The sequence below is a fragment of the Apium graveolens genome, chromosome 7 (assembly GCF_009905375.1).
Source record: "Apium graveolens cultivar Ventura chromosome 7, ASM990537v1, whole genome shotgun sequence".
NCBI classification, from domain to species: Eukaryota; Viridiplantae; Streptophyta; class Magnoliopsida; order Apiales; family Apiaceae; genus Apium; species Apium graveolens.
Genome location: NC_133653.1, coordinates 54,942,283 through 54,958,164, shown reverse-complemented (window position 1 = coordinate 54,958,164; position 15,882 = coordinate 54,942,283). Strand labels below are relative to the sequence as shown.

Here is a 15,882-nt window from a genome sequence, read left to right as displayed (position 1 = left end):
AATCAAGCCTAAAAAACGTAGTTCTGATCGGTGGGGGTGAGACCCCTTATATAGATGTGGGAGTCCTTGAATTGGACTTGGTATAGGAGACTTGGTGGACAAGCCTCTGAATTAGGATAGACTTAGGAGTCCTAGGAAGTAGGAAGCTGATTCCTTATCCTTTTAGGTCCCCTTGAGGCTAATCTATAAGGATTTATATCCTTATCGGGACTCTTCTCAATAGCTGATTTTTCCCTTATTAATTAATTACGAAATTAATTAATAATTAGGGCTTTTGGGCCTTTTTTATTCCATCAGGCCTGATCTGGTCCATCAGGCTTAACTTTTCTGGTCTGAGTTTCATATATCTTTTTATTGGGCCTAGCAGCCCACAACTTGTACAATTAATGCAATATTTAATTATACAATCATAATTTATTTATCCCTATCAGATATATAAATGCATAATTATAAATTTTATGTAGATTACAACAAAGTATTGACAGCCAATGAATGGGAGAACTATTGGTATAATAAGGTGCAAATCCCCTCGTAAGCTTGCACACATCTATTTGAATATATGTGTCTATGTGACTCCATATGTTGGTCGTTCATTAAAATGCCAAGAAGGTGCAGAGAATACGGATAGCTAAAATTTGCATTGGTAATTTCCACTCCAGAATTTAGGTCTCAGCACAGTAAATGCTGGTTGCCGTTGGTACACAACTGATGCAACTGTTATCAAGATCCCTGCTGTTAAAGCCCATATCTCATACTTCGTATTATCTGTTCTGAAATCAAAGAAATGAAGCAGATACTTTTCTCCCATCCACTCGAGCTGCGTTTCACTTCGATTCTCGTCCTGTATATATCAAGAATCAATCAATCATATCTTTACTATAGTTATGTCTAAACATTTACAAGGGCGTTGCAATTTTAAAGGAGGAACCTTAAGAAACATTTCTAGTGGAGCATAGAATATTGCTTCCACTTCAGCAGCATTTGCAACTGGATTGAATTTTTTCTTGTCATAAAGTATGCCAATCACAGGAACTACTGCCACACCATACTGTAAGAAATACGATGATAAGGAAAAAGCAATCGCCTAATACTTAGATCTAAAACAAAGCCACAATATTCTACCAATTAAATTTAATAACTACATCTACCCTAAGATGAAATATATACTACTAAATTACCTGACTAAACTCAACTTAGTAGAAATTTGTTTTGTTTCAGTGTGTAAAAGAAATCTATCGCTCCTTGCTTTTGAACTAGTGTAAATTGGTGTTTTATAAGAATCTGAGGTGCAGCTAATGATTGATATTTCTAGGAATTTTTTTCTTTATTCTTTTACATTTCCCTTACAAACTCTTGCAACGAATACCAATTCGCTTTTCTTAACATTACCATGTCATACTATTTCTTACGGCTTGATTGTAACTTTGCATCACATCTGATTTAGTGGTCTTTGACTCGAAGCCAAATAGAAATGATAGCCATACAGTCCTGATTAGGCTAATCTAAAGTCCGTCAGTCTTGCAGGGAAATTGAAAGAGGATGAAATAGTTTAAAATAGACATGAATGTAAGTGGCTCGGTATCATCTATCATCTCATATTACGTCCCTCCCCTATTTGACTATATCCCCCATCTCTTCTTCCACCACCACAACATTCACCCCAGTTCATCCCCTACCATGTTCCATTTCTGGCTTCTGCAACCGAATGGTCAATGACCATAAGTACTTTACGATGACCTTAATAGACCAGTACACAACCATTAGATTTCAATTTATCATCCCCGTCCGTTTTAACTTTTAACAATTTTCGTAAAACTAAGTAGTTGGCTGAGTAACCCAAACTCGGATCAGAAACCAGTTTGACTGTCTGAGCACTTCCCGCCCTAATTAGCCGATTTTTAGAACATTGATATTAAATAATTCCCCACCACTCATAGATTTTAGGAAAATTACTAATTGATCATGGTATCAAAATGAACGTCTCCAGTCAGGAACTCACTAAGGTTAAAAATTGCCCAAATGAGCTCGTAGTGAACCAGTCTTTGCTTCTAAAACCGAAATTCAATCCTAAAACTGGGCCTTCCAGTATATTAACATACAAGAACATTACCCCCCACCCCTTCTCCGCACCTAAAATGAGCTCCTAGTGATCCACTCTTGATCCTAAAAATTTAAAATCAATCCTAAAACGAGGGTTTCCACTAAAAGGGCCTATTACATACAAGAACATCCACAAAAATAATAAAGATGTGTACCCTGGTTGTGAAAGATTCAAGAACAGCAACAACATGAACAAGTTTCGGGTCCAGTCCAATCTCCTCATGAGCCTCTCTCAAGGCTGTCTGTACATCATTTTCATCACCTTCTTCTGTTTTCCCTCCAGGCAATGCAACTTCCCCTGAACAATACAAATTAAAAAATTTATCAAATTTTCACCCTCAATCAAAACAACCCCACATATGAATTCAATAACAAAATGCTCTAACCAGAGTGTTTATTAAGATTCGAGGATCTTTTCGTTAGAATTACGCGCAGATCATCGTGTTCTTCATCTTCAAATATACATACTAGAACTGCAGCTCTGTTGGGCTTGAATCTTTTTGATGGAGTTGTGACTAGGTTTGCTTCATCTTTTTTATTGAAATTATGTTGTTGAACAACTCCATTTTGTTCAGAGGATTGGTGGGTTGAATTTGTGTTGGGAGCTGGTTGTAATGATGATTTATAGACAAGGAGTTGCTGTGCCAAATCTTTAAGTCTTTTTGAGGCTGTTGTGCTGTTTGGATCCATGAACTAGCTGAACTGAACTTCTTGGTTACTAGTTTAGTTGGTTGTCTAAATATATTCTTATTTTTTTAACTCGAACTTACCGTGCGTTTAGAAACTTACCATTCAACTGTAATTTTTTTTATTTTACTCACTAATGTTAGGTTCGGATTTTTTTTAGTCAATAACGTTAGGTCCGGATTTGATTATTAGTATTTTGTCAATTTTCTATAGCATTATTAAAATATAGTGATAACTAGTACAAAAACTATTATATGTGTCTTATAAGAAAGCTTAAATGTGTCTGAGTTTGCTAGATGCATATGGAGGAGTCATATAATGTCTGAATTATATACGTATGTTATAGGAAGGACGCATATTGTTGTTTTAAATATCTGGTAAAACACAGATGTATATACATTGTAAACAAACGTATAAAATCAGTTTATATACGTCTGTTACTTTTTAGGTGGGATACTAAGCTCAAAACCAAAATTATTAGGAAGAACCATCGCAATCCGTACTAAAATTATTGGGAAATAAAAAAATAAAAATACATATCAATATTTTACCAAACGACACATTCAAAAAGCCAATGAAATCACCAATCACAACTCCTTCATGCAATTCTTACCGACCCAAAATCAAAACTATAAACTCATCCATTCTAATAGAATTGTGAAACAAGTATATATATAAACACAAAAATATAATAATGTTGTAATAATATGAATTTGGTATTAAATCAAACAACTATCACAAGATATTTATCTTTAAAACATAGTTTGATAACTTATTTTTAAGATTTTTTTTATATATAAAAATTTAAACGTTAAATTATTATTTAGAAGAAAAAAAATTAAAAACAATTCATGAAACTACATCTTTTAGGAAACTTAAAATGTTTGTCAAACTATCATCACCAAGGTAAACGTCTTGGGGACATATGGAGTGCTATATATAAAGATATATACCTATATCATATCATTAAAATATTACAGACTACCACTATATTTTAATAATTTTACCAAAAATTGACATAATGCTAATAATTAAATCCGAACATAACGTTAGTGACTAAAAACAAATACGAACCTAGCATTATAGAGTAAAAGAAAAAAATAATAATTAACTGGTAAGTTCCTAAAAACAGTGACAAAAAAATCCATTTTCCCTTTTTAATTTTATTTTAGAGGAAAAACAGGTTAAAGGATTATTTTAATAAATAAAGGGCAAAGCCAGGAATCGAACTTGGTCATGAGCCTGGCCCGCTACGCCATTTTGCCTTGTATAGATATTTATTTAAAAAAAAAGAGTTTTGGCCACAACCCCGGATGGTTGTAGTAACCATTAGATGCCCCACATTATTTCATTGCAGCAGATTGCGGGAGGTACGTGTCGTAATGAAATAATGCGGAAGGAGCTCTGTTTTTATTTAATTTCTAAAATAATAAAAAATCATATTTTAATGAATTAATTTTTTTTGATAATAACAGAGTTAGAAAATATATAATTAATTTTAACAACATTTGTTCTATATTTTCTAATTTTATTACTATTTCTCATTTATTATCAATTGTATAATGAGTTAAAAATTTAAAAATAATTTAGATATATAATCGGAAAAATAATTAAAATATTAGTTTTAATGAACAAAATAAAAAACCGAAGATAATAATTGAAATGTATGAATGAAGTATTGGAAGTATGATTATTTATTGATCGAAATGTGTCGTCTTTTATAAAACTTTTTTGAGTAAATTCTAATCAAACTATTTTAATTTAAATATAAAATATGTCAAAATTATGTATAATAACACATTTGTACCGTTTAATGAAGTTATGATGAATTACATATTTTTTTATAAACAGTTTTTAATTTTAAAAAAACAAATGAGGACAAATAATAATAAAAATTCCGGGAGGTGTTCGGCGCAGCCCCAACATATATAAAATATTGTGGCGGGCGATTAAAGAGCCACCTACAACAATGTTTCATTGCACTAACTGCAATGAAATAATGTTGTAGGTAGCAGAGAGTATTTTTTTAATTTGTTACGAAAAAAATGTTTAATATTCCTGGGGCTGAGTTGTTTTATATTTTTTTATAGGTAACGAAAAATCGATAATTTTTTTTTAAGTTTTCCACATTTTCAATTTTTAGCATTATATTCGTTTAATATAAATTAAAAATTGATAAATTAAATTGGACAAGTACAAGAAAAAATAAAAAAAAAACATAAAACTCACAATATTCCATTATAATAAAAATTCGAAAATACTATTTCGAACAAATAATTAAAAAATACTTATTCACTCAAAAATTTTAAATTCAATATTTAATTTAAATATTTTAGTTTAAAATATTAATTCAAAAATATCAAAATGTAAGTTCGAAAAAATATTTAAAAATTCATTTTTAACAAAAAAAATAAATTAGAAAAATTAAAGTTGGCAAGAACCGTTACATTTAAAACAACGTCCTCCGGCAATGACTCTTCCTTAATGGCTCCAGAAGCTAATTGGTGGTCATCTTTAATGGATCACTCCAGCAATAAAACATTGTTGGAGATGTGTTCAGCAATTTGTAATTTAATTTATTAAAATAAATAATTTATTAATATAAATAATAAATACAAAATAAAAACATAATAACCAATAAATAAATAAATTATAAATTTAAACATAAATTAAAATTATTTATATATTTTTGTATCTATTATTTTACAATTATTTTAAAATAAAACTAATATTTAACTTTGAAAAATATATTAATTCTGGAGTTGCCGCATTGGCACATTGCGGGGGCTGCCGCAATGCCTCCATGCGGCGGCAGGTGGCTGCCACATTCATTTGTGTTAGTGAGACTGCGTAGTTGTATGAACAGTTACGTGATAACTCAACACAATAACAATACTAGAACATGACAGGTTAATAATACTACGTCTACACAAGAAATCAGGAAGAATGAAGACAAGGCAAATACAAAGAATCGGAAGATTAGAAGAAGGCCTGAAGTCTCTGACAGGTCACTGAAAGAAGTTTATTAATATGATCATGCCTCAGTGAAGAACAAAGGTTAAAGACTTTCAGGGTTTCAGAAATGTTGAAGATTCAATATACAGGTGCTACCGGAAGATTTCAGTGTATTGACATTGATTGAAGATAGACAGTGTTCGAAGTATAGGAATCTGAAAAATTGAAGACAGGGTATAGACAGAGGTTAATGAAGACGTTGTCTAAATTACCAGAAAGGATTTCAGTGAAAGTACAGTTGTTTATTGACAGTCAGTGTCTGAAGCAATAAAGTTGAGGCAAACTTAACAATGTAATCAAGACTATAATACGAAGACCTGAATCGGGGTTAGTCGTCTGTGAACCAGACCAGCTGCACTAGGCGTCAACAACTCGTGAAAGGAATCTGAGTATTATTTATAGAAGGATTGTTAAGTTGGGGAACGTACTTGGATTGAACGTTTATTTGTTAAAGTACGAGAAGAGGTGCGCGGGGTATACAGATAAACAACTCAGGGGACTGGCGAAACTCAAAGTTTAATTGTTAAATTAAATAAATTATTTAATGGACTTTAATATAATTTATTTAATAAACTTAAAATGATTTATCTTATAAACTTTAAATAAATTTATTTTATAAATCTAAATTAGTTTATTTATATAAGTTATATTTAAGTTTATTTTATAAATTAATTTAATTACATTTTAAACTTAAAAAAGAAAAGAAACAAAAAAAAGAGAAAAAAAAAGAAACAAAAAAAAAGAGAAAAAGAAAAGAAACAAAAAAAAGAGAAAAAAAAAAGAAACAAAAAAAAAGAGAAAAAGAAAAGAAACAAAAAAAAGAAAAGAAAACAAAAATAAAAAGAAAATAAAAAGGAAACAAAATAAATAAAAGTATAACAAAAACGTGTACATGTTTTTGTTTTTTTTGGTTAAGTACATTAACATGTACTTGGATGTCGTCACATGATTTCTCTCACCCCTGTCGCTACATAAGTATTACTTAGTTTTGTTTTCAGTACTAGTAACCCCTGTGGTCGCAACATGGGAGTTAATTTATTTAAACTCTTGTTATTTGTATTAGTAAATAAGCAGGTGTCGCCACACAGATTAACAAGCTCCCATGTCGCCACACAGCCCGTCGTCACAGAAAAAGTAGTCGCCACATAGCTCCTCAATTCTCAGCCACACAATTTTATTGTGTATAAAGTCTACACTTTGCAGCAGATCTAAATGAGTATTGTTTATCTTCTTCTCCAACAAAAAAAGAGCTAATAAAACAAGAAGCGGAGATTTACAGTGGAGTTCAAGCTACTTGAATATCCGTTTAACTTCTCACCGGAGTAACGTTATAATGCCCGATTTAATTCTTGTATATTCTTAGGGGCATTATAATCGTTACCCGGTAATTAAATCCTAGTACAAACAAAAGCTAAATTATTGTATAGGATTTGATTTGTAAATCTTTGTAGTAGCTAGGAACTTTGTTGTTTTTAGATTGTAGCCGGTTATTTTATTTACCGGAGTGTAGCAACACCCTCGAGGATTTATATACGAATATATATTTTCCCGAATATTTTGTGTTCCTCCTTTTATTGTTCCAAACACCATTCCTCTCAAGAACGCGAAACCACTAACCGAGCACTAAATATTTTATCCGCTAAAGATTCGAAAGAATTTTTAATTTAGTGATTATCGTATTCAACCCCCCTTCTACGAGAATTCGAGACCTAACAATTGGTATCAGAGCTGATTGATTGATACACAAATCAGGATCCAGAAATTTATTTATTTTATTAATTTGCATTTACATAAATTTATTTTATAAATTTAATTTGGAAAATTTATTTTATAAATTTATTTAAATGAATTTATAATTTAAACTTGAATAAGTTTATTTTATGAATTTATTTAAAATAAAGTTATTTTATAAATTTGAATTAAATAAATTTATTATTTAAATTTTAGTAAATAAAAATTATAAATTTAAATTAGTATTTCAGGATTTAAGGTGCCATTTGGTTTTTTCATTAGTTTACAACAGAGTAAAGAAACCAAGCAACTATTTTTCCCCTCCTCGGAATTATACCTGCCATTTTGGATTTGGAAATGAAGTAAAATAGAAAGGCGGGTGTAGAAAACAAGCAAGGAGAAAAGAAAACTCGCGGGACCCATCTGTGTATACAAAGAAACAAAATTAAACAAAGAAAGGCGGCTGTTTTTCTCTCTCACGCGCGCGTATAACGCACGTCTGGCGACCCCTTCTTTGTGTGTTACCGCGTGCGTATACTCCCTTGTCTCCTGCTGTTGGCTTCTGTCCGTATATAAAAGAAATCAAATGCATTTTATTATTCATGTTTGTTCAGCAAAGAAGGTAATGGATTTGCCAGTGGTCGCCACAGGATTGTAACAGCTAATGGAAGGAGTCGCCATAGAACCTGTAGTCGCCGCACAATTTAAGGAAAATTTCTATTTAATTATTTCTGATTTATTTGTTTTTTCATAAATTTAAATTTCTTTAATTTATTTTTTTTTAGATAATAATTTATGTTTTATTTAATTTTTAAGAAAATTTGAAATTCTTGAAAATTAGATTTTACGTAAATATTTAATTTTTATTAATTTTTTTATAAGAAAATTAAAAATATTGGAAATTTAAATTTCTCTTAAATATTAAATTAAGGGTACTCAGGTATTGGTAGACTCAGGATTTCTCCGGGCTTTTAAAGTGGATTTTAATCTTTTGAAAAAAACGAAGACCATGTGCTATTCAGACGGAAAATTTCCGAACACCGAATTTATAGTAAATGGTTTTTTTCCCAATGGAACTGATTTCAAGACCTACAGACGAAAATTGTGGAACTTCCTCAAAGCCTTACTCCATAGGATACCACTGTGTTTTCAGACGCATGAATTGAATGAAATTTCTACGGGTACAATTTTTCTCGAATATTTTAAGACAACTCTATGATTTCAGATTATACAGTCACACAGTGGTTTGTACCAATGCTATATTTATACGGGAATCAATGAGATCATACAGACATAAATTGTGGAGGTCAGAGAGAATAATGGGGACAAACAAACATCTCAGTTACATGCAGTATAGTTGGAACATCAGGACAGAATGTAAGAGTTACTGATATCGGGGAAGTTTGGTCGTATCAGATTCACAAGGAATACATAAGCTACATCCAAGGATCAAGCCTATCTATTCCGAAGCAGAGATTCTTACGGACTCAGTTCAAGGGTTGATTACAAGACTGAGATTGGGACATATATGAGATTTGATAGCTACAGTTATGACAAGACATATGTGTCAAGTAACTATTAAGGGTTTTGCTACAACGGAACAAGAAGTTTGACAAACAAGGATGAGTAGGGATTTAGTTGAAGAACTGTGACAAAAGTGGAATGTTTTCTTAGGGAAGCATCCAGTCAAAACTTATAGTGCACGGGAAAGAGTTGGGATGAATCAGATGACGAGAATCATGAATATCTTGCTTTCATAGCAATCTCTGAAGATGGTCCAACTCACATATCTCAGGTTTCAATTTCTTAAACCACTGCAATATCTTATTCTCAATATTCAATGCATGATAAGATCTTAGTGTTTAAATGTTTAACACTCGCACAAGCATGATAGCATCACACATAGATAATGCTGAACTAGTTCACTAGATTATTTTCTGGTAACTAAGATTGATGTTTAACTTGTGCATGTTACATTAGATGATCTTAAATAATTGTTTGAATATTTGTTGAACATGTTAGTGAGGTATATGTTTTTCCAGCATATAAGACCTTTGTTAATGCTTACTCTCTATATCCTATTACAATGTGATTTATTCATTTGATCTGAATTGTTTGTTAAGGTGTATTAGTTTATATTTGGATTGAGATAGCTAGATGAGATTCATCAACATGATTGGAGTAGATAGAGTTAGTGATTTAATTGTTAATTCTATTTTGTTCCAGATCATGCCTATATTGCTTAATTCTTATGTGTAATATTTCTGAATGAATGTCATGTATTCCCAATTCAATGCTTGCTTATTTCAATGCCATGAATGTATCTCTTAGTACTTGCATTAATTTTAAGAAAAGCATGATTAGGATTACAATAGGGCAAATACTGCTAGTCCTCCTTATGTAAGGTTGGAACCATTTTTCCCCTAGCCTAGAGACAATTCTGTCAAGGGCAGTAAAATGGAGAAAATGGTCAGTCAAAGATAAGAATTAGCATGATAAGGTTGCAGCTGTTGTTATCTTTGTTTATAATAATATCTCTAATCCATCTGGACCCAAACTGATAAGTTGGGTACCAAGAACTGTTAATCTATTTGTGAGTGCAGGACATAACATGTTAATTGATTCATATATATTCTTGGTAACTCATACTCAAGGCATATGATCAAAGAAAGAGCCTCACAATCAAATGTGATTGACATAAGCTATTCCGTCAATAATATTTGGAGATGACAATAAAGATTTTCATTACGGGACAAGCTATGCAGAAAGGGATGTCATCATGAATTGAACAATTGGTATCACTGATAACAACTAATTATTGGAGTCATTGATAACAACTGAAGCAACTTCTTGCTAGAGAATCAAGGCACAAATCCTCTCATCAGACAGTTCTGCATCAAAGGACAAAATGTCAATTCAAAGAAGGATTAGTGTCTCATCTGAAGCAGGAAGGTTGAGAAGCTTGCTCTTCTTAAAGTAAGGAAATGAAATGCTCGTGGCTAGACTGGAAACTCTGAAAAGGGTGAAGTCAATGGTTTCCACTGTAAAGCTTCATCTGACAAAAGTTTAGCTATGGTATTAGAAGCTCTCACCCTTGAACATCAACTCAAGGAACTCTTTTGTGAAAAGGGGTTAGTGAGAGGATTGCCTCATCTGGAATTCAGAAGATGATAAATGTGAGGCATGTCAGAAAGAGGAGTCAAAGACAACATAATATAAAAGTAAAGATATACCTCAGTGATGGTGGTTGACTACACTTATCAAGCAAAGTTGTTGTTCGTGCGTTCTCAAGACAAGACATCACAGATGGTGATTGATCACATCAAAGAAGATCAAGCTGGAAGCTACTGTAAAATAAATGATCTTGTGGACAAATAATGGGACTGAATTCAGGAAGCAGTTCTAATTAATATCTGTAACATCAAGAATATTTTGAGACATATTCAGCACTGGAAACTTCGTGTCATAGTGGAGTGGTTCAAAGGAAGAACCGGAACTTGATTAAAGCTACAAGGTAAATATCAAGCTAATCAAGACTTTCTAAATACCAAAGGGCTGAAGTAGTCAATATAGTTTGCAACAAGTTAGATCAAGTCTTGATCAGGATGTATACATGAAGACCATTAATGAGTTAATGGCCAACAGAAGCAAACACTGGATAACCTCAAAGTGTTTGGAGAGAATGTTCTACAGTTAGGATATTTTCCATGGCTACTCAGTGGAGTCTACAACCTACAGGGCATTTGTGGTTGATCAACAGAAGGTGATAGACAGTCAAAGTGCACAGTTCAACAACTCCATTGCTCCAAGCTGTTAAAGGAGAAATTGATGGTAGTGATGATTCATATCCAAGCAGTGAAATGGCAGTGTATAACACAACTCATTATTTCAACGAAGTCAGTCAGCAAGGGTAAGGATTTTCAGGAAATCCCAGCAACAACTTAGGGGGAGCAATAGAAGGATCAACTAATCACACACAACACCACATTGAAAATCAAGAGGACACTATAAGAACATATCTGCGGAAATAAAGGGTTTGATAGTTATATTATTCCCAGAGTCTAGTTCTTAAGTGATCCAGATGGTGGAGTTATGATTAGCAGGGCTACTGAGTGTGAATGATTATTTCTCTAGTTTTCTATCTGAAGAAGAAACTAAGAAAGTTACAGAAGCTCTGATAGATCCGGATTGATTGGGTGATTGCAAAGCAAGATGAACTCAATCAGTCAGCAAGCAGATTGTAGGGAAGCTGGTATCCAAACCAAATGATAATATTGTAATTGGTACAAGGATAACCAGAAGTCAAACTGGATGACAATGGCATTGCTACGAGGGACAAGGCCAAACTGGAAGCTAGGTTATTATAAAGAAGCAGTATCTAACAGATAGCACCAGTGACGAGACTTGAGGATATTATGACATATCAGGCACCTGATGCACATTACACTTGGAATTGGACTCTAGTAGATGTGTACAAGTGCACTCCTGGTTGGTGAGTCAAAAGAGGAAGTCAATGCACAACAGTTCATGGACTTTGCAGTTGCAGATCTATTGGACTACGTATATCTCTTCTTCACAAGCTCACTTCAGGTTGGTATGAACTGGTATACTACTCAAGCAATCGTCAAGGACATGGCATGGCACTCTAACTGAAGTTATAGTTTAATATGAACTAGTAGAGTCATCATATTAATAACTATCTTATCATTAGGCACAAACATAATGTTATATATGTGCTTTGATATAATGATAATGTTATATGTTGGCCTACTAACAAAAACTTTTGCAAGATTATTTGCAAAGTAATTGCAGAGTAGGTATGGAGGAGCATGTTGGAAAGGTTACAATTCTTTTTGAAATTACTTCAAGCAAGCCATTAAGATAATTCTTTTAGGAGCTTAAGCAAGCCAAAAGAACAATTCTTTTAGGAGCACAAGTAAACCAAAAGGATAATGGAAATACAAGTAAGTTAAGGATATTTTGAAGATGCAAAATTTGGAAGATTCTGAACATGCCAAGACTACTTACCAACAGAAACCACTAAAGCTTGATCAGTGCAAATCAGGTATAATGACAAGCTATAGAAGTATGACGAGCTCACTCTTTTACTCAAATGCTAATAGACAACATGTAATGTTCTCAAGATGCCAAAGTGCAAGGTTCTAAGTAGATCCTAGAGAATCCAATCTTATAGCTATTAACAAGATTATTAGATATCTTAAGGGACTACCAACTCCTGGAGTAAAGTACCCTAAAGATATTATGCTTAATATGTTTGGCTATATAGATTCAGATTATGCAGGTTGTAAGAAAGACAGGAGACGCGTCTCTGAAGCTGTCAACATAAGTGACAGGAGAAGCATATCTAGAAGCTGTCAACTTCATGGAAGAAGATTGATTTCTTGTTATGATGGGAAACAACTTCAAATCCAACAACTATGTAAACACTCTATGACAAGGCACCTTCACACCAGGTATCATTTTTTCGAGAGCATGTCTTTTAGTCAAAGAGTCACTTACAGAAAAACTTGTTAAATCACTTGTTAAAGTTAATTTTGCAAGACTGGTTTGTAAGTGTGGGATATCATTCATTGCATATTAGTTGGAAATCCCATATATAAGGAATTCTTCATATAAGTTTACAAGTATTAAATCTTCAATATTTAAAGGACTTGTGAATTTATCAGTAACCCATTACCTCTTACTTAGTGCTACTATCTTGATTATCATGATTGCAATGTCATATACATTTGTGGTAGTTAAGTATTATAGCAGTAAGTTTGAATATTATTTTAATTGATTTAAATTATGACTGTAGACAATTCCATTCCATATCAGTCTCATTATTTGAATTATATTAAAATAATATGCAACATAGTCATGTACGAATAATTGTGGTACTTTTATTATTAGTGATATTATTTAGAATTTTTATTTTAAGTAATCAATGCTTATTTCTAAAATCACTGATACTGAAATTTGAAGTATTTTCTAAGTTATGTGTATAAAACTCTCAATATTTTATATGCTTAGAAAATATTTCTAAAATTACTAATTACCCAGAGAGTGATTGCCATGTATATAAGTCATATATCCTATTGGTGATTATTCAAGGATAATTATGAAAATATTTAAGTGCTAGTATCTAACTCATAGATATTTATTATTTATTTATTTAATATTTATTTTGGGTAGTTTGGATTATGGAAATTAAAACAATGATTTTATTTGCTCCATAATTCAAACTAACTTAAAATAAATAAGCAGCATGATTGATTATAACTAAATCTGTCAACAATTGATATCTAGTATATTGATGGTAACTTATGTGTTATAAGTTAATTATGAGATTTTGGTTTTAGTGAATTTAGCAATGCTTATATCTCAAGAATTCACTGAAATCAGAATATGATTGTAGCATGATTAGTTGTGTGTAATTTCTTGACTTATATCAGTTAATGATATTTAGTTAAGAGTTTAACTATGAACTAATTGTGAAGTATTAATATTTGTGACATTACTTTGAACTCCTCTAAGTAATCAATGTTTATCCTCAGTCACTTATACTAATATAAAAAGTGTAAAAATATCTCTTGAAGTACAACTATGGTCAATGAAGATTTTGCTTTATTAGAAGTAACCATATGTTGTTCACCTAGAATAATTTTTATACTTATGTGCAAATTCCTAAATACTTTGATAATAGATGCAATACTAAATGGATCAAAGTATATGAAACTTAGAATATTTTTCTAAGATCGCAAACAAGTCAATGTTGGTTAATGTTGCTTTATTTATCGAACCAATATTGTTTGAGATATTACAATTGTTAGGAGTTAACAATTGTGCGATATATGAAATTGAATGCTGATGTCTTTTTGATAGATAATTGGTATTTAATTCATTGATATCTTATTTTAATATTTAAAATAGGATGCAACATAATTATTGGTATCGAAAGTACTTGACAAGTATTAGACAATGATATATTGTTAATATTTTGTTGCAGATAATTGTGAGATTTTAAGTTCTAGTGGATTTATATGAGTTGCTACATCTAACAGATTCACTACAATTCGAAATTAGCAGCATAGTCAGTCTTATTAAGATTATTTATCAATAAACAATTTTGTTGATTATAATCTTATAAAGATAGATTATGGAGCTTTTGACATGAATGAGAATTGCTTAGAATTTACCCTAAGTGATCAATGCTTTTACAAAAACTCATTCATATTGAAAGACAAAATCTTTCTTTCTCTTCTTAATACTGCTAGGTCATCAGTCTGTGTCTTATCAAATCATTTATCTTTTTAGGTATAAAAACAGACTGGTGCACTCAAACAGCTTTAAGAGAAAAATCAAACTTCTTTCTGCATTGGTGATTGCTTATTTTATTAAAATCTTTTGAAATCACTATTGTACATCATTTCTCTCAAAAGATTAAATGCATAATTTTCATTCATTATAGATCTTAAGTGCATTTTATCTCTATATTGCCATATGCTCTGTGATACAGGTTCAGCCTCCAATGGCATTCTTTCATTGATAGTCATGAGGTTGAAAACCCACAACTTCTACCCCAGACTGTAAAGACAAACACAGAAACAGAACCAACCAACACTCTCTTACCATTAAAATGAAGTATGAATGAGCATGAGGGAGAAAGTGCCTTAGTGCACCACATAAGGAAGGTTCTGAAGTCAACCCAGCAGCTCTGTCTCCTACAAAGATGAGTAGTATTTAAACCGAGACAACTGCTAGCCCCATACATCTTCTCAAAAAGATATAATGGCTGAAAAGGCACCAAAACAGTTACTAGATTCATCCTCCCAACTGGGTGCGTCTATTGAAATTCGCCTGTCGGCCAGGGTATCCGATGTAGTGTCACCATCTCAAACATAAACAATTCTTGATGCACAATGATAGGTTACACACACAAAGGATGAATTGACGGAAACAAGAGTTTCAACCATTTTAAGGACATATTCGATTGTTCAAGGTTCTTTAATGGACCAATTGCCTTTACAGGTTTTAGGAGAGGATACTGATCCAATAGTCATATGTCAGTGGTCAGTGTCTACCTTCCCAGGACTAATAAACCTGGATGTATCTGCGGATAGTGGATCTGACATAGGTGCAGATCGACAACTTGTTGACAATGATTCAGATATTACCTGATGAGTCACAAGGAAATGTCTTCACAGACATTGGAAGGGAACTTTGAACTTTATGCTAAATTCTTTGGATCATTGTTTACCTTCCCAGAGTTCAAACCTGGAACCCTAAAAGGGAAACTAGCAACTTGTAGATTATGACTCAGATTCATCTGACGAGTCTAACAAGGAT

The 15,882-nt window shown here is 32.1% G+C and overlaps 1 protein-coding gene across 2 annotated transcripts; it reads right to left on the bottom strand.

The window, feature by feature from the left end:
• Positions 1-381: 381 nt before the first annotated feature.
• LOC141675278 (nudix hydrolase 11-like) lies at positions 382-2,803 on the bottom strand. 2 transcript variants are annotated; one of them, XM_074481989.1, is made up of 4 exons: positions 2,487-2,803; positions 2,256-2,398; positions 929-1,048; positions 389-841 (listed from the first exon to the last, which is right to left on the bottom strand). In XM_074481989.1, the coding sequence occupies exons 1-4, from the start codon at positions 2,788-2,790 to the stop codon at positions 629-631; spliced, it is 780 nt and encodes a 259-aa protein (XP_074338090.1). In that variant the 5' UTR covers positions 2,791-2,803; the 3' UTR covers positions 389-628. The 2 variants fall into 2 exon arrangements, with proteins under 2 accessions (XP_074338091.1, XP_074338090.1); XM_074481990.1 differs by lacking the exon at positions 929-1,048 and having other exon boundaries at positions 382-841.
• Positions 2,804-15,882: the final 13,079 nt, after the last annotated feature.